This window comes from Haliotis rubra, unplaced genomic scaffold, assembly GCF_003918875.1.
Source record: "Haliotis rubra isolate DU_JTF1 unplaced genomic scaffold, ASM391887v1 Scf990, whole genome shotgun sequence".
In the NCBI taxonomy this organism is placed as follows: domain Eukaryota; kingdom Metazoa; phylum Mollusca; class Gastropoda; order Lepetellida; family Haliotidae; genus Haliotis; species Haliotis rubra.
In genome coordinates this window covers 163708-187266 of record NW_025767735.1, presented here as the reverse complement: position 1 = coordinate 187266, position 23559 = coordinate 163708, and the positions used below count along the sequence as shown (strand labels likewise).

Sequence of the window (23559 nt, the reverse complement as noted above, 5' to 3'; positions counted from 1 at the left end):
GGATATCACAGATTCAACCACATCGAGCTGGTCTCCCTGTACAAGAACTGCTCAACAAAGAGTCAGTGTGTGTTTCAGGGTCCTCGGCGGGGTGCAGTTCGTACATTCTCTGTCGTAAATTCTACCATGGCTTCGTGAAATGCTCGAATTTGATTGGTCAAGCCATAAAATCAGACGGGATCAATTTGGATTGAAAATGCGTCTGATTTCACGGCGCTTCACTGCGCACGTATACAACACTGCCGCACTACTTCAACTTGGCAACCAACATTATTAGAGGACCTCACTATCATAATTATTACCTTCTATTATAAAAATATTCAAACTCAATTACAATACACAGCACCAAACATAAACAAACAATATCTAACATATAAATCAGAAAACCTTGTAAAAGACATCCCTATCTTTCCCTATATGTGCGGCAAAACGTTCGTAAACATTTACCTACCTGGTAAATGGTATATTTATTTCCGTTTAGAATGGGAAATTCGCAAGATAACGGTCAGGCGAAACACAAAATTTGCCACTCATACTCCATCATGTCCTATTGCATCGTTCAAAATGTCAAAAACTGAACCATGAGAATTCAGTTCTCTGCCACCTTCCCCGAAGGCTGTCACTGTTATGTTCGTACACTTTGAAAAGCTTGGCCACAAACCAGTCCGAAATGATGACAACAATGTTCCAAGTAATCCGAAGTAAGTCGCATGTACACAAAGCTGCACTGTCACTCTTCTTTGCATGCCGGGGTGGAGGCATGTACGCGAAATCATGATCGACTCTCGCCGGTCATAAAAATCAACAGTCTTTGATGAGTTACAGGTTATAGGTCGATCAGAAAAGGATCTATTATTTGATTCTGCAGGGTTCAGATTCGACAGTCAGTCAAGTACTTTCAATAGTCTCTTCGAATTTCAACCTTTCGCAAAATGTAAACACTGGCTCGTCCGCCATTTCAAACTGTTGCGTAACTGTCTACTTCCAAGAAAATAAGTAGGTCAGACGATTCCATTATACTGTGGCCAGGGGGGTACAGTAATACGGCACACAAAACAATAGGCTAGTTTCGGTCTTGTGGAGTTATGATTTTAGAAACAAAGCTATTAGGTGTTACATTATTGCATTGAATAAACAGTTGTTTGTTTTCTTTGGACAGAATATTTAAAAAAAAAATACGAACGTAACCTACCACTCCTTTATCAGACGAGTTCAATTCGCCTCTCATCCCATGCCGGATTACGCATTGTCTTCCGCAGGACGAGGAAGTTCGATGTTAAATCGGTTATGGTAGAATTTGAGATAAACATACTGTGTTTGGAAATTAGATGAATGTTAGACCGAATTGATAGTCTCTAAATTTAATTTGAAACCGAACGCGTATCTCCTAAATATCAGTGTATTGAAGGTAAGGGTACAGTGTAGTTTAGACTGAAAAGCTGGATTTCACTATTACTGTTTTAATAGAAGAAAAATCGTGTCTCACGATAACGTGTTCAGAAGGTCGTCACCACAATGACCATGCTGAATTCATTTGTATGTGGACAGTATGCATGTTCATATCGAAGTGCATACCATTGAACGGCAACTACAGTTGTGTTTAAATAAAATACATAAATGGTCTTGAAAACGGCTTTAAATGTTCTAAATAAAAAACATATTGCATACATGTCTACCGTAAATATAAACCACATAAAGACCCAGAACTGTTTTTAAATGGCACTCCCATCAAGGTTGTAAAAGATGCCAAGCTCTTGGGTCTCATTTTCGACTCCCATTTAACTTTTCTTCCGCATATCAAATCTCTAAAAACTAAATGCCTGAAGGCACTCGATTTATTGAAAGTCGTGTCTAGTTCAAGATGGGGAGGGGATCAAGCTATGCTCCTACACATTTAGAGATCACTTGTCCGCTCGAAGCTTGATTATGGCTCCAGCGTATATGGTGGAGCCTGCAAAAGCTGTCCACCACCAAGGCCTAAGACTTTGTCTTGGCTCTTTTAGAACCTCTCCTATTGATAGTCTCTATGTTGAGGCCGATGAGCCATCCCTTACTAAACGTCGTATCAAACTATCTTTACAGTATTTAACAAAACTCTATTCTAACGAGTCTAATCCTGCATTTAACTGTGTTTTCAATCCTTCTTATGAAGAGTTGTACAACAAAAAGCCTTCTCTTGTTCCGCCTCTTGGTTTAAGAATTCAACCATTTCTTTCTGCTGCCGGCATTGAGCTGGAACATATATCTCCTTCCCGTCTTCTTTCTTCTCCTCCTTGGCAACTGGTGAGGCCTGAAGTTGATCTAACTCTTACAAAGTTTAAGAAATCTGAAACTAATGAATTACAGTATAAACAAGAATATATTCAATCAAATATAATACATACAAATCCTTATTTACAGATGGGTCCAAGGTGGCATGTGCCACTGTCATTGGAACCAGAACGATATCTTCTAGACTACCTGATAACAGCTCTATATTTACAGCAGAAGCAAACGCGACCTTAAAAGCTCTTAAATATATTCAACGACATCCCAAACGTAACCAATATATAATATTTTGTGACTCTCTTTCTTGCCTTCAGGCTATTTAAAATCTCTCTTGCAAACATCCACTTTTAATTGAAATAATCGAATTATGTAATGATCTTGCTACTGGCCAATGAGACTTCGTCTTCTGTTGGTTACCCAGCCACGTTGGCATTTCTGGGAATACAATGGCAGATCTTGCTGCCAAGGCAGCACTCAACAAATCTGTGACACCACTTCTTATTCCTTACTCTGATTACAAAGCTTGCATAAGAACTTACATCCGTGATCTGGCGCAGAAGAAGTGGGACACCCAAGTAGGTATCAATAAATTACATGAAATAAAACCCTGTATCGGTTACACTTACTTGGGTTGTCAGTCCAGATTTGAAGAGGTCATCATACGACGATGTCGTATTGGCCACACTAGATACACTCATGCGTACCTATTGAAGGGTGAGGATCCTCCGTTTTGTATCTCTTGTGATGAAAGAATCACTGTGTTGAATATTCCATCGCAAGGGATAAGTATTTCAATGTCAAAACATTGAAGGATCTTTTTTATAATGTTAATTATCATTTAATCGTTGAATTTTTAACAGAATTAGATTTGTTGCCTGATCTGTAAATAGCTATATATTTTATTGTTGGTAGTTTATATTAGTAACTGAGATTGTTAGTGGCTGTACCCTCAAAGGGGGTTGACGTAGCGTATAATTATTGTCCTCCTGAGAGGGTATGTAAGTCCCAAAACTTTTAAAGTCAATTTAAACTTGCCAGGATTTTAAACGTAGTATTCTTGTCATTTTAATTTTGGCTAACATTTCTTACAATCGCCAGCAGCTGAAGGGATGGTGTAAATCCATCTAGGGTCCATGCAGGTAGCAAAGGTACTGTAAGTCCCCATGGTCCCTGGTATGGTGATCTACCTTCAGTTGTTGGCGATCTATAGCCTAATTTTATATTGTGCTGTCCCCTATAGTTAAAATGTTTTAGATTTAATTACTAGTTTTACATGTACATCTGTGATACTCTAGTTGCTTTACTGTCCTTCGTCGGCAGGTTTTTTTATAATATACATATATTTCATTCCCATATCAAATGTTCTCGTCACGATATGGCTGAAATATTGCCGATGTGACGTTAAATATTAACTCACTCACTCACTCACTCACTCGATCACTCATATCGAAGTTTTTGTCGTCATTTACATTTCGTTTAACAATTTTAACTTCTTTTTGAGAAATAAGTAATTTGGTGAGGTAAACACAAAGCAGTCACTGGCAAAATGCAATCATTGCCTTCACTGTTGACAGTCAATAAATGTTGTTTTGTGACGTGAGAAGATCTGAGCAACGCTCCCGATTTGCCACTAGATGCCCAGGTGTGACGGCACATTAACAGGAAAATGTTCAGTTGGTGCATCTTTGAATAGATATGTCAATGTAACAGATCCGAAAACAGTGTTGAGGCCGATTAGTGGATAACCGTATGTAAGCTTTTGAGGGAGCATTACATCATGCTATAACGATACCCTCGGTTTTGCTTCCACCTCACTATCTAGGGACGCTTACCTTGGACAGAGGGCAGTAATTCAGAAGACAAGGCAATGACACTGAACCTTTTACATATCTTAACTGATCTGATTTTCGTGTAATGGGCCTAGTGATGCTTGTTGCTGCCACTGTCGACAGTTGGGGTCTGGAAGTGTATAGATATTAGTTGCTACAGTAGTTCTCTGGGAGTGACGGCGGAATACAGGAGCCATAACAGGTTGCTTAGTACAGGCTACAGGGACATCTTTATCCGGACTGTTTTGAAACACAGGGTGTCTTCAGTGCGCATGCAGTCGCTACCTCAACGCCATCCTTAGTGATCACATCCGGCAGGATATTGGTGTTTGATTTAATACATTATTACGCTCTCCCTCCTACTAACAGCCGTTGGTTTTGTCAGTGACAAATAAGCAAAATTAGTGTGTATTTGTCAATAGCGTATTACGTTTGAACATCCTTGTGTGAAACATGGTTACATTTTTAGTATTTTACATAACATTTTACGTCACATTTTTTTTCAATTGCGGGTTTGTGTGCAAACATGAATATACAACTGTTATTAAAGGAGACACGTCAGTAGTCACCTGGGCGATAGGCATGAAACAACAGTAGAAATCACATTGCTCAAGAACTCCTTGATTGTAATAAATGGAATCACAACATCAAAATGGTGAATGTGAGTGTGATATTTTAGGCACATAATGGGAATAACGTTACATCATACCTGATTGAAAGAAATACTTTCAAGAATTTTTGTACATTTTTGGTCTTACTTGGAGAAAATAATCCCAGAAGGGCAAACCTATTCCGTGGTCAGTGTGCTCTTTGTATTGTTTTCTGCGATCGTGCATGGGTTTGTGTGCATGCATATGTGGCATTGGAGACAAATCGAGCCAAAAGGTAAAAACTGGTTATGAGCAATGTAATATGAAGCAAACTCTGACATATTGGGTCTTTGGGTGGCATTTAGAAGTGATACACATAAGGAAGAGAGATTTTATGGATGTCAAATTGTTTATTATGAGGAGCACTTGTTGTACCTGTTGGTGAATATAACTGCATCATCTCCACCTTGATGTCGTATCAGGTCTTTGAATGGCACTTAGAAGTGATGCACATAAGGAAGAGAGGTTTTTATGGATGTCAACTTTTTTATTATGAGGAAAACAACACATTATGAGGAACTGGTATTGTGGATCCTCAATACTGAAACAAATTCAAAGTGGATACAAGCTCAATCTCACCTATGTCAGAAATCTCGGAAATCAGAAATATGTCAGATGAGGAAGAGAGTTTGTGTGGATGTCAGCTTCTTTATTATGAAGAACACCAATCAATATTACAATGAAAATGTATTGCATAGTTCAAGTGTGATAGTGTGCCATACATACGTACATTGTATATTGCAATGAAGCAACTTATAACCTAAGTGTGATAAAACACTGATATCGAAATATAATCATCTGTCCTAAATTTATGTTCCGGTTAAAATATCTGTTCAGCACTCTTTACTTTTGAATGACACAACGGCATGTAAACCTGAGCACCCATTAAAACTGTGAGTGAGTGAGTTCAAGTTTATAGTCACAGCGGCAGTATTTCAGCCATATCGTGACTAAAGATAGTGATAAATTCATGACAAATGCACAAATTTTAAAGACCTGTCGACGAAGGACAGTAAAACCAACTAGTATATCACAGTAATAGGAAATAAAACTAGAGTATATCTCTAAATATGATTTCAAATTAGGAAAATACAATATAAAATAAGGCTGAGGATCGCCAACAACTGAAGATAGATCACCACTCTAGGGACTTAAAACTGTGAAACATGTTATAGCAAAGCAAGCACAGTTAACTCTAGTAATTATTGAGAATAATGAAACTAAGCGCGTTCAGCTTCTATGTTGTACCAGATGTCAAATTAGTCGCATGCTGTTTGTTTAGATACGTGTTCATGTCATTGGCCTACGTTGAAGAGTTGAAACCGAACTGGTTTTCCAGCTGGCATACCTGATGTCACCTGTTACTGGACCATACTGGCACTCAGTTCGATATCCCTCAGTTTGGCACTTTTGTTCCTTCTTGAACGACTATTGTAATCATTATTCGTCGACTAAAGGTATTATAAGTACATTTAGATCACTGGTAAGCTATTCATATTAAGTAAGGGTTAACATGCAAATGTGGGGATGGTTGAGCCTGTATGATTTGTCATCATTCCAGATTCGTTAATCGTACCATGAGTGAGTTATATGATTTATACCTTGCGTGAAGACGTTCGGTATATCCAGCTGACTCACCTAAGGGTCAGGTGTGCCTGGTTATGCTGGAAAGATGCTAACCCTAGCAATACTTTGGGTAGTATCATGGAAGTGAATGAAAACCCTGCAAGCCGCAGGACCAAAGTTCAAATGTCAAATTCGCTGGCAACACCATGGGAAATGGAAGATTGGATGCAAAGAACCTAAAGGAGGTATACCTAATATGTATACATAGACATGGCCAAATATGAGCTTGCTCGCTCTTTGAACTTCATTAAGCGAATAAGTCTGACAAATCGATGTTTTTCGTCAGATGGTATCCACATATTCGTCACCTGCAGTGAGTTGTACCTGGGTTCTCAGATACGAATTACTCTCGATAATGTTATGAAAGTAAGGAAGCAATTACTTTGTAGTTATTCCGCAGAAAGGTGATGTTGGCTAAATACTGCTTTTGGAAGCGATAAACTTGCGTAGATGGTAGACACAGTGTCCAATACTGACATAAAGTACAAACGGGACCGGATACACTGATTGAGATCTATCATTGTGAAGATAGAAGAATAGTTATTGCACATTGTACACGTCTAAAACTAACAGTGGGGGAAGGGGGAAACCAAGACAGCTTTATTCTTTAAGGCATACGTGTCAAGAAATAGTTTTAAAGGTTCCTATCTATAACAGATGCCTTTAACTCTAACCTTTAAACACATTTCCTATAATTGACATTTGCAGGCTTTGTTATAGATTTGAATTTCTGCTTCTACCTGCGAGAGATAATAATACCACGGTCACGTTCAACACATGTTATTGTATATGTCTTCATTAAATTGAATAATGTCATGTGCCAACACCAGCATAAAGTATTAAATATGATTTAACTGGAGTTCTAAGGGATAATCATGTGTGGACACGGCACCTATGTGTGTTACAGCTGGTTAAATTGCCAAGTAATGTCAATGGATCACATGACTCGCTGTAGGGGTGAGGAGCGGTTCAGATATTTTCTTTAATCATACATCAAGCCCTGAAACACACATAACATTCTTAGAAACATTTACACATTACATCTTTTGCATGGGTATCAAAATTAGCTTACCACAATTAATTCTGTAGTCTAACATTTACACATGTGAATTATACCACATTATAAACTGTCAAAGGAAATAATAATAACATGAAACAATATGCACAACGTTGGTTGTGACACCAAAGGAGATTCATTGCCAAATTCATTGCCAAATAACACATTTGCCCAAATAATGTTAAATTACAACAATATGTACACATATCTGACAGACAATAAAGTTCACAATTAACATGACATACAACCAGATGAATATTTGGTAACCCTTAAAGGTTACCCGAAAGGTGTACATAAAAAAGAGAGATATACATTGACATATAAAAATACATCTTACCATTTGTGGAATAGAGCCTTACTGATTAGACCGGGTTGTGCTGATACATATGTGACGTGCCAATTACAAACATCATTCATCATTGTGACAATACATTCACCACCACTCATGATCTCCGTTCACACAATACAAAAAAAACCCATTGTAAGCATATACAAAGGGAAAGCTGAGCGCCATGGTTGCTCATACAGAACATTCATCAACATGACAATGCTTTCACAATTTTTCTGCTCTCCACTCACAGAAAACCATTGCACTTAAATACATTAAGGGAAACTGAGGAAAATGGTTGTAAAAACAGAACATTACTTATAATGCTATTTGGTTTTACATGAGTTAAAATACAATACAACATGAACTTTGGCTTTAAGGTAATTAACCAAGTTTAGTAGGTTTACAAGATGACCATATATTACAAATTACCAAATAACATTTAGACTGCAATTAATTTAAATGAGATGTAAAAGAACAAATACACATAAGCATAATTTAGTGTTAAAGTATTTAACTAACCTGTTTGATGCTGTTTAGTGGACCTTGTTGCCTTGTTGCCTGGGTGCTGTGCTGTGGTAAAGTGTTATTACAGGGGTGTTATTACAGATTGGTGCTTGGGAATTATAGGAATTTGAAATTAGCCAATTAAAAGATAGGAATTAGGGTCATGTGATGAACAATAATCCAGAATGAGACCATACTCTAGATCCAGCATATTTTGTGAATCCTAAACATAATAAGAACGTTTCAGATGAATGAAATTCATCTGAAATACTTGACAAATACAACCAAATATCAATATGATTGACATACGCATAAAACCACAAACTTTAGAACACTACCACCAACCTTCAATATTTTTATTGACCTTTTCATGACTTATATAATATTTTTATTCTTATTTCACTTTAACAATAAAACACTATAACACCATTTTATATTAAATAATTGTAAAATAGTTCTATAAAAAAAAAAATGACTTATTAAAAACATGACAAATGTCTCTGCTACACACTACCCCCCTATCAAAAAAATGACGTCCCCGTCATCACTCAGTTATCCCTGACAACCGACAAGAGAACATCTGATACTTTCGAAGGTAATGTGTAGTAAGTTCCACTGGTTGCAAGATGTTCCAAAAATCTTGCTTTCTCCAGCCAATCTGGTGGTCGACCTGCTTCTGACATTTAGGAGATACGCGTTCGGTTCCAATTGAAATTTAGTCGCCATCAATTCAGTAAAGCATGTCTCTGATTTCAAACACACTAGGGTTATCTCCATTCTGCCATGACCCATTTAAAATCGAACTTCCTCGCTCTGCGGAAGACACTGCATAATCCGGCATGGGACGAGAGGCGAATTGAACTCGTCTGTGAAGGGAGCGGTAGGTGCCGTTCGTATTATTTTAACATTACAACATAACAATATTCTGTCCAAAGAAATCAAAATACTGTTTATTCAATGCAATAATGTAATACCCGAGATCTTGTTTTTGTTTTCATCCCAACTCCACACGACTAAAACCAGCCTATTGTTTCGTGTGCCGTGAAACTGTACCCCCCTGGCCACACTATAATGGAATCGTCTGACCTACTTATTTTCTTCGAAGTAGACAGTTACGCAACAGTTTGAAATGGCGGACGAGCCAGTGTTTACATTTTGTGAAAATTTGAAATTTGAAGTGACAGTGGACAATACTTGACTGACTGTTGAATCTGAACCCTGCAGAATCGAAGAAAAGATCCTTTCCTGATCAACCTGTGACCTGTACCTCATCAAAGACTGTTGATTTTTATGACCGGCCGATCATGATTTCACGTACTGCCTCCACCCCGGCATGCAACAAAAGAGTGACAGTGTTGCTGCTTAGTGTACATGCGACTAAGTTGTGATTCCTTGGAACTTTGTTTTCATCGTTTGGGACTGGACTGTGTCCAAGCGTTTTTCAAAGTAGATGAACATAACAGTGCCAACCTTGCGGGGAAGCTGGCAGAGAGCAGAATTATTTTGTGAACGATGCAACGGGATATGATGGAGTATGACTATGAGTGGCATAAATGTGGTGTTTCGCCAGACCATTAGATCTATCTTGCAAATTTCTCATTCTAAACGGAATTAAATATACCATTTACCAGGTAGGTAAATGTTTACTAATGTTTTGCTGCATATTTTGTATAGATAGGGATGTAATTTTACAAGGCTTTCTGATTTATATGTTAGATATTGTTTTGTTTATGTTTGGGGCTGTGTATTGTAATTGAGTTTGAATATGTTTATAATAGAAGGTAATATGATAGTGAGGTTCCCTCATAATTGTGTGGGGGAAATCATATAATTGTATTTTTCGAGTTTAAATAAATGTTTTATCAGCATTTCCACCATGTCTGTTGTGTTGATATTAGTCATGTTGGTGGTCAAGCTGAAGTAGTGCGGCAGTGTTCTATACATGCGCAGTGAAGCGCAATGAAATCAAACGCATTTTTAATCCAAAAATTTCCAATTGCCTATGTGGAAAATTCGAAAGTCAGCGTCAAAATCCATGGAGTTGTTGTTATGATCCGCCATCATTGTGGTCAAACGGAAGTAGTTCTCACAATAAGATTTGTTAATGCGCTGTGAAGCGGCCTTACAATCAGATGAGCGTCGATCCACAATTGATGTCGTCTGATTTTTCTGAACAACCAATCAGAATCTATTATTTTCTTGATTCATGGTAGGATACAAATTCGCCGCTAGTTTGCCATGCAGGTTTCCGTCTAGCTCTTTCTGAGCGTCTGATCTGAGCATGTGGAATGTCTTGAGCAGGAGTTTGAATCCTTGTATCATTCACTTGTGCATTCTCGTGACTACTATTAGTCTCTGTGTCAATATCATCCGAAACACTGTCAATACTAGTTGCAACATATGTGACGTTGTCTACGTCAGGGGCAACAGCAAGCTCTGTGACGTCAGAATCATTAATGACAGTTTTATCTGTAACAGAAGTGACATCAACAAGATCTGTGGTATCCTGATCTTCAATCAACAATGTGGACTCTGATTCTGGTGGGGAATCACCACTGATATATTCCACTGTTCCAGTTACTTGCTCAGTTACATCTGGCACAGCGTCATCAACAAGGAATAAACTACCTTCATCCTGTTTCTTTGTTTCCATCTGTTTAACCTCAGCACCAGTCATGTTACCTGTGGGAGTATGACTGGCTGAAACAGACAAAATGACTTCGTCATCATCATCCTGTTGCTGCATGTCATTCATGTTACTCGGTACAGTTTGAATCTTGGTTCTTTTTCGTGTTTTTGGCTGTGGTTTTCCTGGTCCTGTATCCACGCTTCCAATGGGGAGAAGGTGATTCCGATGCAAAGTTCTTACTCGACTCTCCCCACACTCAGGTTCCACAACAAATACAGGTATAGTAGGGTTTGGGTGTCCTTTGACAACATAAGCATCCACTTCCCATCTGTCTGCTAGCTTATGTTTACCTTCAAAGGCAAGAGTTCTCACTAGCACTCTATCACCAATATGTACAGCTGCTCCTCTTGCTCTTTGATCATAGTTCTGTTTTTGTTTTCCTTTAGACTTTTGAGTGATATTAGTGGCTAGCTCATAGGATTTCTTCAATCTGTCACGAAGAGAGTTTGTGTAGGATTGTAATGACTGGCTTGTGTGATCCCGGTCAATTCCAAATGCAAGGTCTATCGGCAATCGTGGATGACGTCCAAACATCAAATAAAACGGAGAATACCCAGTAGTTTCATGTTTGGTACAATTGTAGGCATGAACTAGAGGAGACACGTGCATTTTCCAATCCTTCTTTTGGTCAGGTTGAAGAGTTCCAAGCATGTTCAAAAGTGTTCGGTTGAAGCGCTCCGTCTGACCATTACCCATGGGATGGTACGGTGTTGTTCTTGACTTTTTCATTCCGGTAATTGTACAAAGTTCTTCTATCAGACGACTTTCAAAGTTGACACCTTGATCTGAATGGATTCTTGCTGGTAAACCATAATGTACCACGAAATGGTTCAGAAATGCTTCAGCTGTTGTACGAGCAGCCATATTTCTAAAAAATCTGGTTTATTGCGATAACAGATTCGCCGTTGGTATTTGCTTTACGTAAAAAAGCATTTTCTCTATTCTTTCTTGTCAAACATCATTTCTTCGACAACCTTCTCACATGTATCTGTATTTTTAAAGACAACGACCAATTCTCTAAGAAATGGGTTTTTTTTTGTGGCGATTTCTGAAATTACATTTTACTCCACACTTCTCATTTCGTCACACATGACACTGCAGTTTTTCAAACTAAGTAACAACCCTCGGTCTGAATTCTGAATTAACAGCATGTCTACAGTCAAACTAAACATCGTATATATTATGATATATCGTTACAAGTGCGAGGTCCACATCCCCTGTTTATTAATAACTAACTATATATGCACGGTTTGTACAGGTAATCTGCAATATCAGTAAGGTAGTCTTTTAAAGCAGGCTTCGGGATGGAGTATATTAAGAGAGGATATCGTAATTATTGTCTGTTATTGGAATATCATGTATAAGTGATCAATATTGATCGTAACACATACATGATTTTATCTGGATGACAGACTTCACACAACCACGTTACCAACGCGAAACTATACAGTAAATGTATGTGATGACCGGATTCAGGGGGTGCTTAAACAGTTCCTGTTTAATCAGAAGCATTGCTAGAAATCAAAGCACGGCTATTCAGCGAATATGTTCGCAGAATACATTTAATTTGGTTGACTTGATATCTGTAATGTATTCTTTCTGCTTCAAAAGCCATACGGAGTTTCAGTAGGCCCCGTCGCATAAGGCACGTCATTCATGTGGCCGTAGGGTCCTATATCGGTTCGCCCCGATTATCATTAAAGTTATAAACGTCTCAGACGTCCAGTGTGGTTTACCGGCCTCATCAAGCTGACAATCCGTGATACAAACTGGGATCCTGTTCAAAGTGAAGTTACACCAAACTCACTCGCTTGCTCCATCACACCACAATAAATCCACAGGCAGGTTCTGTTCATGTTGAATCTTAGACATCGGGTAGAAACACAGTGCGGTGACAGATGTTTCAAAAATTGAGAGTCGCTTGATATATGTCATATATTCTCAGAGTACAATCTTGTGTTCGGTTACTAGACTAATTTATCGTAATATGTCACATGTTAAGAAACTACATTCATATCTATGCGTCAAATCATTCAGTGCCACACAACAAAGATGGCTGTTACACTGTTACCTGTACAAACGTACTGCTCTTACTTTTTCAACAAAACACCAAAACAAAATACAACCTATGCATACGGCAACAATGGTATTGTAGTATATTTACCTGTCTTATTTTTCACTTTTTTCGAAAACTCAAAATTGAAACAGTGGCCCATGGGCGAAACTATTTACGCTTCCTCACAATTCATGTTTTGGATGTAAATAAGTATCATGACACAACATTCAACTCATTTAAACTTGATTTAGCTATTTAAGAGCTTTATTAGAATATCGCCCTGTCTGCAAATTTCAACACAACATTCTCCCATTCTCGGAATCGTTTTTCATGAAATCATTGTTGTATAAGAACAAAAAAGTCAGAAATGTATTTTAACAGAGATTCTAAACACATTTAAAGGTGAAATCTCAATCATGTTTTTAATTAATCACCTCCTTGAATAATAGCGAACATGATTAGAATATTTTAGTCAAGGTTTCCTGATTAATCTTATGGTATTTAATGACTGACATCATGCATGTTCCAGGCGCTGATTCCCTGAACATCAGCGGTGGTTCTGAAGAGGGCGTTTCTCAAGTCTCCCTTTTCCACGAAGTGTTGCCCATTTCTGAACAACAGACCAACATGTATGTGTGCAACTTCAAGTCTGAACTCAATCCTGAAAGCATATCCGTGTACGTCCTTGACGCGAGACTGGGACTAGGACCTTCAGTGCAATGCTTTTCCCAGCTGTCTGTCCTGCATGGGAACTACATAAACACCAGTAATTGTTCAACAGTGTTCCAACCGTTTGAGAGATTGAACGTAACACAGGAAATCTCCCTGTACATCTCCTCTAAAGGTATTCCAAGGCTGCTATCAGGATTCATTTGGCTTCTGGTCAATGGTAAGAAAGGACCGGTACATCATGTATGCTTTTATACACACATTGTATAAAACACTTCAGCAAAATGCATACAGTAATTATTGTACGCAACCCGAGGTATTTCATTCACGTGAATGTTCACTGAATTTTAAAATACAATTCATCAGTCCTTACACAATAAGATTATATCAACGTCAAGGTGAATGTTAATTGACCAGAATTTATGTTTCAGCGTGTTAGAGGCTGCACTGTATCATCCGCTGTTAGTTTTCTCTCTTTTATTGTTATTGATGCTTTTATTGTATTGCGATTTTAGTTGTAGATGTTATATTATAACATAGCTGTATGTTACACACAATTTGTTATGCTATTTTCAGCATCAGGACCGTTGAATGTGACGTGTGAAGCTGTGGAACGGACGACCACAGGTAGGCAGCCACAAAATATTTCCATTCTATTTTGCCCATGTATCCTTTCTTGCATGACCCAGTGCCGTTGTAACTGTTGTATCTGAACTAAACCAACGTGTGTCTCTGATCAAACAGGTACAAGCACCGTGACAACAGTCAGCCAAGCTTCCTCTACAGAGCACAGCATATTATCAGGTTTGATTCTTGTTTAACGGCGGTGGTGGTCTGTAAAATTTAAACATATAATCCAGGCTGGACTTGACAATCCAGTGACCAACAGAATGAACATCGATCTGCACATTTTGGTTTCGATGACACGCATCAACCAAGTCTGCGAGCTTGACGATCTTATCCTGTGGGTCGCCTCTTATGACAAGAATAAGTTGCTGAAGAAAGATTGTAACTTGTTCCTTCAGACGTAACATCATAGGGTAATGTAAAATGAGTACATTTATAGGAAGGATAAGTAGTGTCAATAGAAATTTCACAGATTCAGAGTATTGTAATGGTAAATTTCGATTTGTACTTAACAGTTATCCAACTTGTCCGAGCCTTAGTTATACTTAAAACAAACCTGAAGACAGACAGACAGACAGACAGACAGACAGACAGACAGACAGACAGACAGACAGACAGACGGACGAACAAACAAATTGATAGACGCATAGCGATTCTAATTTTAGTATATCTTCTTCTATCGTATGATCCAGCAAAACAACGATGCTAACAATGACCCATAATGTAATTTCTACTGTGACTGTGGACAACAGCACTCATGTTGCAGGTATTATAACCAGTTGTATAAAGTTAAACTTGAATGTATAAATCATTACATATTACATTTCTGTATTTGTTTATATGGTTCTTCACATCACCAAACAGCTTACTACTCGTGTTAGTTTTGTTTTAACTTGTCAGTTGTCAGCGGATCCTAGTATGCTGGAAAATAACTTGGAATTTACAGATAAACATTTCACTTACACTGCAAAATATATACAAGCTCTTACGAGCTTGCACAACTCCGTTACACCAGATCATTTAAGTGTATCTTGTTGGCGATGGAGTCGTTGAGGCGACGATTGAACGCTAAAAATATTCATATTGCAACTGATTCAAGTAAGACAACAAAAACAATTTATTTAAAACTGAAAGCTTATTTACGAACATTTTGGCAACTGGAACCGATGTAAGATAAAAAGCAAACCGTTGTTAACGCTCGCGAACACCCATCCTGCTACTTGCCCGTTACAAATCACAGATAATGATTCTAACATTGATTTGTAAAGTTTATTTCAAATGCTAACGGATAAATATACCCATCAACATCTGAACTGGTTATGTGCGACGGCGCGAACGACAATGTTCCAGCTACATGACGGCTGTCAAGGCGTAATCGAGTCTGAATCAGCACAATTCAGACACGACGACATGGATCAACCCGATGTCCTTTATCGCCTAATACAAGGCCTAGCTGTTGAAACAATGAAGAAATAGCATTTATTGACCCATACTGTCCACCATTAATCCAGACATTCACCATGTTATTTTGTCTTGCATAAATATGAAAACAGAATCAATATTTAAAAACGATGCTTGATTTGGTTTCAGGACAGACGGAAAATAACACTGGTGCAATAGCTGGTGGAGTAGTGGCCACAGTCTTAGCTGTATTGGTTGTAACATTAATATCAGTGTGGATCATACGGCACAGGTTAGTATTAGTGTATTTAGTTTTGTATATTTGAACACATACTTTATAAGTATTGCTCAGGTGCTATCGGATTTGCAAAATGTGACTGAGACTTAGCAATATTTGCAAATGTGACACAGACCTACTTTGAAAGAGAAAGGTAACATATATTTACACATTAAATCCTTTGGACTACACTTCACGTTCAAACAGTTATAAATCATGTTTCTGGAGCAAGTAACTGAAAAGCTTTTATATTTTTACTTGGTGACATTTAAAAGACTTGAAGGTCACTGAAATGTTCCAAGAGGTTTGTATTGATTGCTATTGTATTAATATCGCAATTAAATGTGTTATTGTGTAATTGTTCAATCTAACTGTTATCTATAAATTGACTTCCAGAAGAAAAAAAAGCAAAGGGAAGGAGAAGACCGAATCACTTTCTAAAGATGCCAAGCCTGACATGACCTACAGTTTGGCCGGTAAGATCCCACAGAACAACTACCATGAAATCCAGGAACTGAGGACACTGAACAGTGACTATGACTACGCTACCGCGGACGGCATGGTGCTTCCTCCAACTACAAACACATATTTTACCATTGAACCTACTGGGGAGCAAACTGCAAGAGACAATTCAACAGCCTCTGCAGCTGAAGGCGAGTATGATCACATTGGAAACAAGCCTTCCCAACAGACAAGTGATTACGATACAACAGCTTCGGTGGCTCAACCAGGTAATACTGGAGAAGACGATTACGGTTACAATCTCTTCCAAAAGAAAGTCAACCCTCAGACACACCAGAATGACTACGACACTGCTGCCTCTGCAACTCAGGCAGTTGCCCAACTCAGTACTACCGAAAGGAACACAGATGAAGACGACTATGACCATTGTCAAAGGGGAACCAATGCTTCTGAGACCGTTAGCTCTCCGTATGATACTGCATCCGGAATTGACGATAACCCTGACTATTCTGTTGCGGGGCAAATGAAATGAGCATATCCCGAAATTGGAATATGTGTGTATGTTCTGATTCGTATCGTACATGCGCATTTATCTAAATAATCAGATGTCTTGAACTTGACCATGTCCTCATTTGGGCCACTGAACAATTTTCCTGATTACATCCTTTTTTATCAATATCACAAATCAATGTTTTACTCTATCATATATTAGGCGAAGCACATGTTGCCTATGCATCTAAGGCGTGACAACTTTCACTGCTATTATCACAATTTGTTTGTCTGTTGCTTATTACTATACAAGTATGTTGATTGACAGTCTGGTACTTCAATTTCACTTGCATGTAAATCCGTCAGTAGGGTGCACATGTTTACTGGAGTTGCCTTAGCATGTCAGAGTAGGAATTACTGCTCGATTTATTTCTGTAAGTCATTGTATTTATTTATGGTACAACAAACTGAAAACGTTTGTAGAGAACGTATTCCCTCGAAGACATTTTACGTGCTGACACATGCATCAGATTGTTTTGAGGTCTGTACAATTGGTTTGTCTTTATTTAAACTAGATTATCAAACAATTAATAATAATACTATCAAATATATTACACAGTTTATGTAACACACGTTCGGGACAGTTTTTTACAGGTGACGTTCTTGTGGATAATACATTTTCAAAGCTGCATTCCTTATGTTACAGCGTGTTCCAATTATTCACTGTTACTTTTCCTCCCGATGCCAGCTATCACCATCTCCTTGAAGAAGATTTAAAATGAAAAGACACGAAAACGTTTCAAAGTTTATTTATTTGCATGTTGTGGGGTTCATGATGTCAATTAATCTTTTCATTGAGACCCGTGAAGGTCCGGGTTAGATTATTGATTATAGTGGAGTGTAATGGCTTATGTCATGCTTAGCGCGAGGATCGGCATAATGGATAGTTGGTTCAGCCGTGGTGACATATGGCTGAAGGTGTGTTAAAGTTACTTGATTGTCAGAAGTATTTACATGCGAACATCTTATAGTTGCAGAGTGATAAACGAAACAACGAAATGATACTTTTATATTAAAATCACCCTTCTTTGTAAACCACAAAAGACAGATGTATAAAGTTAAATGCACTCACCACAACCTCAACGAAACCGACATTCCAGATGACATACAGCAAGCGATGTATTACTGACCAAACCTGCTACAAGACCCACAAAACCGCTCTGTGATGTCACTTGTCTTATGGCGTCAGGTCGGATAAGTCTCAATTCTACGTTGAGGACCTAGATCCGCTCTTGTTAGTCGATTATACGATGAGGTTGCTGTTGACAAGTGTTCTATGGAGGACATGCCTAGGGAGCGTACATGTCACGTCAGCACGACCATGTTGTTGACTGCAAGGAGGTTTTGTTTTGTTCGGTCTGTTTGGGATTTGGCGTTGTCGTGTGCAGTATCATATTAGGCGAGTGGAAACATATTTTAACTTAAAGCTCACATGCAACCCCCCCAAAAACAACATTATTAAAACACAATTATCACTTATTCATGACATATAATATACATTGCTGATTATGAAAAAACAAATAAACAAAATTATTAGCGTACAATCACAAATCAAAAGTGCAATATTTTGTACTTGGGTTAAGTTCCCTCGGAACGAAGCACCCGGGATACCGAACCCAGTCGGAGTGGATGGGCGTGCACTTAAGTGTAAGGAAGGCTTTCACTGGCTGGTTCATTTGCCGATACGCTCAGGGATCTTTGTGTGTGTACAGAGATGTTGGGTTTTGTAAATACATGCTCAGTTTTTGTGTATAACATTTTTTGCAATAGAAAAACCCATCATAACATGTCATGTGTACAAGTATCACACCTGCCTCTCTGTGTAATTACGTAATGTGACAGAGACACAACTCTGGTGAACGAGCCATAAATCAATGCGTTTTGTGTATGGCGTATAGCCTGATAGGTGTTAAGTTCAAATTGCGTGAGGTCAGTGATCAAAGTTATGTATTGCATATTGTCATTAGCAGACAGGCAGGCAGACACATAGGTGTCAATAAAACAGACATTGAGTTTTTTCTCTTGACAGAGGCATATCTATATCACAGGTAGAAATTCTGACAATGTTAAATAATGACGTCACTTTTAAGTAGCGAACTGAGAAAGTGACTCCGTAAGAAGAACGTGTGGTGAAATAGTAAAATGAAATTAGTTAAACAGTTAAGTCGGTAATCTACTGTCATAACATATTAAAAAGCTCTCGCCTGTGAAATATCAACAAAAGTCAAAACATTAGAACAATAGCTCATATCAAGGCCTACTCCGAGTACTAACCGCCAGCGAAGGTTTTCCGCCTTGAAATGTCGAACGCCTAAATGGTTGACACATACCTGAGTAGATCTAGATCCTTAACAAGGTTCTTTTATGTAACGAGTAGATTATTTACTATTTGTTGTTTGTGTACACAACCAAGATTAGACTATTCCTGACCACGACCTTATAATCAGGAAATCCCCGCTTCAAGCTGCGGGAACCTATTTCACAATTTTTATCGCGTTATTTTTCAACTTTATATATAATTTTTTAATAATATGTTACTGTAAGTCCATACCGAAAGGTATCAGAATCTTCAAAGTTGTGTTTTACGTTGTATGTGACCTGTAACGATGTACACGGCAACATAATAAACGTACTGAATTCATTCATTCATGAAGGTGGTTATGTTAAATATATTTCTTGGCACATCACAATCAATGATACAAAAACAAAAAGATCTGTGTTGAATAACGGATGTCTGTCCCATAAACTGGAGAAAGAGTAGTTCATTTTGTGTATATTCAGGTAAGGGTGATGCGTTCGACCTTCTGCGCTATCCAGTTACTGTTTGTTTTTCGTTTGTTTGTTGTTTAACACCAAACTCAGCAATATTCCAGCTACATGTATGTAGATTCTGATTTTAGACTTGTAGATATTTGATTACCGCTTTCTTGCTTCAAAATTTTCCAAACCTGATGACGAATCCTGCGTCAGCTTCGTAAATGCATATAACAGCACTAATTAATGATATTTATATAGCGCTGAGTGACATACTCAAAGCGCATCATGGCGTATGTACATAATTATGTTATACCGAAGATAAAGACAGTAAAGACATTTAGCGGTAGCGTCGGGAGAGGTATGTTTTAGTGAAGATTTAAAACACAGTTAATATGGGTGCCATCTTGAGGTTAAGTGGGAGAGAGTTCAACAATGAAGCAGCTGCATGAGAGAAGGATCGAGTACCGAAAGATTTCAGTTTATATTCTGGTACAGTCACGAGCAGTTGGTCAGCTGATCGAACATTTCTTGAGTACACCCATATTCCTAGTACACGTATCGCACATTGTGCTGGCATGTCATAAGAATATTGCTGGGGAGTACACATGGTATAAGGAATTTTAGTCTGTGTATCAGTCTTAGAATATGTTACAATAGTGAAAAACATCAATACGGTTGAGTAGGGAGGAAGTATGCCCGGTCCTTGTCCTGAGGGCTTGATGTGGAAGTTGTTATTTTAAGATGGATTTTAGGTCGAGTGGGTGAGTTTAGTTTGACGCCGCACTCAACAATATTTCAGCAATATGGCGGCGGTATTGGGTCGAGGTTACCTGGCAGTTTTCAATATGTGCATAGTGTGGATATTTAAAGAATATTTGTAAGACTATGAAATGTATTTACATGCCACCTCACGTTACATCTTTTCACCTTATTATATCGACTTATATGGGTGTTTGAGTACTGTTTCTCCGTCGATATCGCTGACTTTACGAAATAGCCAGTGGCCCGCTAGACCGTGGCTAGTAAAAATTCAGTAAGTAAGTAAATCTCCAGGCACTGCCCCATTTCATGGGGTCATTTTGTAGATATATCACCTTCTCAGACTTGTTTTGTTATAATACACTTTTAATCGTAGTATTTCTGTTATTTTGATTATCAGTTAAATCTTCCTACATCGCCGGCGGCTGAAGGGATAGTGTAAATCCAGCTAGGGTCTATGCAGGTAGCAAAAGTAATGTAAGTCCCTATGGTTCCTAGTATCGTGATCTACCTTCAGTTGTTGGCGATCTATAGCCCGTGTTTTATATTGTATTGTCTTCTTTAATTAAAATCTTTTAGTTTGACATGCTAGTATTATGTTCATATATGTGATATTCTAGTATTTTTACTGTCCATCGTCGACAGGTTTTACTCTCCAAATGTTTTCAGTTTTCATTGTATAAATTGTTTTCGTCACGATATGGCTGAGATATTGCCGATGTGACGTTAGATATTAACTCACGCACTCACTCACTCAGTTTCTATATGTACATCGGCTGCCTATGGTGAAGCGATGCTGTATTTGATTTCACATTAAAGTTCTCACTTACATCAGAAACACTCTGTATTAAGGACACTTCGGATCACATCACTTCGGGTCTGCTTAATGGGGGAGTGAAGTCCGAAGTGTTGCAGACCCTAAAGTTTTATCACATTGGCTATACCAAGGTATATTTCAGGCAAACTTCGGATTGCAACCCATGATCAAAGGTAACTGATGTCATACGCCATATTGGCGCAAATCTGCACAATCCTATCCGACACCTTAGACGACATGGTCCCTGATATAGTAATCTGCAGACAAACACCATAGTGTCGAAGCTGAAGAGAACTGCGTAAATACCTCGAGTTATCTGACGTTCTTCACAAACGCACAACGATGACTAAAGAAGGATTTCTCAGGGCTCAATTATTATGTGGAGATTAAAGTACATCAAAATCCTGACTTTGTACGTAGATGCAGTAACAAAGTGTAAGTGATACAAATTCCACCTGTTAAATGAATATGAACACACCTCCAAACGTCCCGTGCCAAATCCTCAATTACGTCGAAAATATTTACAAATGTTTCAGTTTGAGGTTGTGTCAGTTATCACACATGCATGCGCTGTAGATGCATTAGCGCGGCAGGTTTTAATTGACTTTGGTGTTAATACCACCCAATATACCTATCTGTGTGACCACGGTCCGACAGATAAAGTCTAGAAGTGGCTTATATGCACAGGCGTTGTAACATTAGGTCTCTGACAGTATTAGTTAGTGCAGTAGTTACGGTTACCATGAGATGTGGTCGTGTACTAAGGTAGTAACAAAGAAGCACGATACGGGTTATTGTGTCGTTGTGAATGGTCAGTCAGGCGGCAGTGTTACACAGAGTATGGCTTTCACAAACGTCCCACTGCTTCCTTGTTGACAACCCGAATGCATTTTACACAGATCAGGTTTCAGTTGAATACTTTGATGACTATCACCAGCATAGAGTTTGTGTAGACACGTGATGCTGTGTACAGCACAAAAGTCATTTATCAGTCGACATTTAACAACTTAGGTCGCGGTAAGCTGTTGGATACGGAATCGTACCGTGCGCTGTCCTTTTAGACAAGTGACAAGTTAGGAATATGTGCATGCTCACACAACAGCGATTAGATACCTGATAGAATGACAGGTAGGTGGGTGTCAATCTTCTCGCTAATATCTAATATGGAATGACGCAGTACAACTGGTGAGTGAGTGAGCGTTCAGAGCAGAGTAGTAGAAGTAGTAGTAGTTGTATGAGTAGTGAGTGAGTGAGTTTAGATTGACGCCACACTCAGCAATATTCCAGCTATATGGAGACAGTCTGCAAATAACCAGAGTTTGTACCAGACAATCCAGTGATCAACAGCATGAGCATCGATCTACGCAACTGGGATACGATGACATGTGTCAACCAAGTCAGCTAGCCTGACCACCCGATCCTGTTAGTCGCCTCTCACGACAAGCATGGCTAATTGAAGATCAATTCTAACCCGGAATCGCACGGGTATGTAAGAGTAGTAGTAGTTGTGGCAGCAGCAATTGAAAATCAGCAAACAGAAAACTGAGGCTAAACCCCGAGCATTGGCTCGAGACACCAAACGCAGCGGATCTTCTAATTTCAGGTCACTGTGATATATTTCGGTTACTGTCATGTTGTGGTTATCACGTCGCAATGTCGTGCTTGTGATATTTTTCTAAGCAAGTTGACAGCAACTCGTGATGGATAAATTCACATTGGGCCGACTATCTCTCACTCCAGCCTATTGATAGACAGTTGGTAGCACTCATATCGTGTTGATACCCACCCGTACAATGTGACCTGTACATAGTCATCTGCATAGCATGACTTACATATGCATGTTAAACCAGGAAGTAAGTTATTTGTGATAATGCAAACTTTCCTCATTGTGTATCTTCCAAGGTGGTCTTATTCTGAGGAGAAGTGTCAACGTCATGACGAAATCTGTGAAAGCAGAAACAACAAGAAAAGACAAAATATAATATGCATTACCAGCTACTGAAACACTTACTTGAACCATGTCTGATGACACTTTTAGATATATTTGACCAAATATGGACGTCTGGAGAATTTCCTCCTTCATGGCGTAATGCCATTGTAGTCCCAATACCAAAACCTGGCAGGGATTATGCAGATCCGTCGAATTACAGACGGATATCTCTAACCAGCTGTGTCTGTAAAACCATGGAACGTATGGTGAATAATAGATTAACTTGGTATCTTGAAACCAA

At 38.6% G+C, this 23559-nt stretch overlaps 1 protein-coding gene and 1 long non-coding RNA gene across 12 annotated transcripts in view; both read left to right on the top strand.

The window, feature by feature from the left end:
* LOC124265724 overlaps positions 1–23559 on the top strand; it is a 202363-nt gene that overhangs the window by 137988 nt on the left and 40816 nt on the right. For 4 of the 11 annotated variants that reach the window (XM_046700542.1, XM_046700547.1, XM_046700543.1 and 1 more), the window contains 6 exons: positions 13540–13899; positions 14256–14306; positions 14424–14483; positions 14992–15072; positions 15897–15999; positions 16381–17734. The exons of 2 other annotated variants lie outside the window; for them this stretch is intronic. In XM_046700542.1, the coding sequence (XP_046556498.1) occupies positions 13540–13899; positions 14256–14306; positions 14424–14483; positions 14992–15072; positions 15897–15999; positions 16381–16978 (1253 nt within the window). In that variant the 3' untranslated portion in view covers positions 16979–17734. Of the gene's footprint in view, positions 1–13539; positions 13900–14255; positions 14307–14423; positions 14484–14991; positions 15073–15896; positions 16000–16380; positions 17735–23559 lie in introns of those variants that run through there. 5 more of the 11 variants (XM_046700540.1, XM_046700539.1, XM_046700548.1 and 2 more) reach the window with 4 other exon arrangements.
* Positions 11125–13264, top strand: LOC124265739. Its single transcript, XR_006895520.1, has 2 exons — positions 11125–12381; positions 12473–13264. It is a non-coding gene; the product is annotated as an uncharacterized LOC124265739 (long non-coding RNA).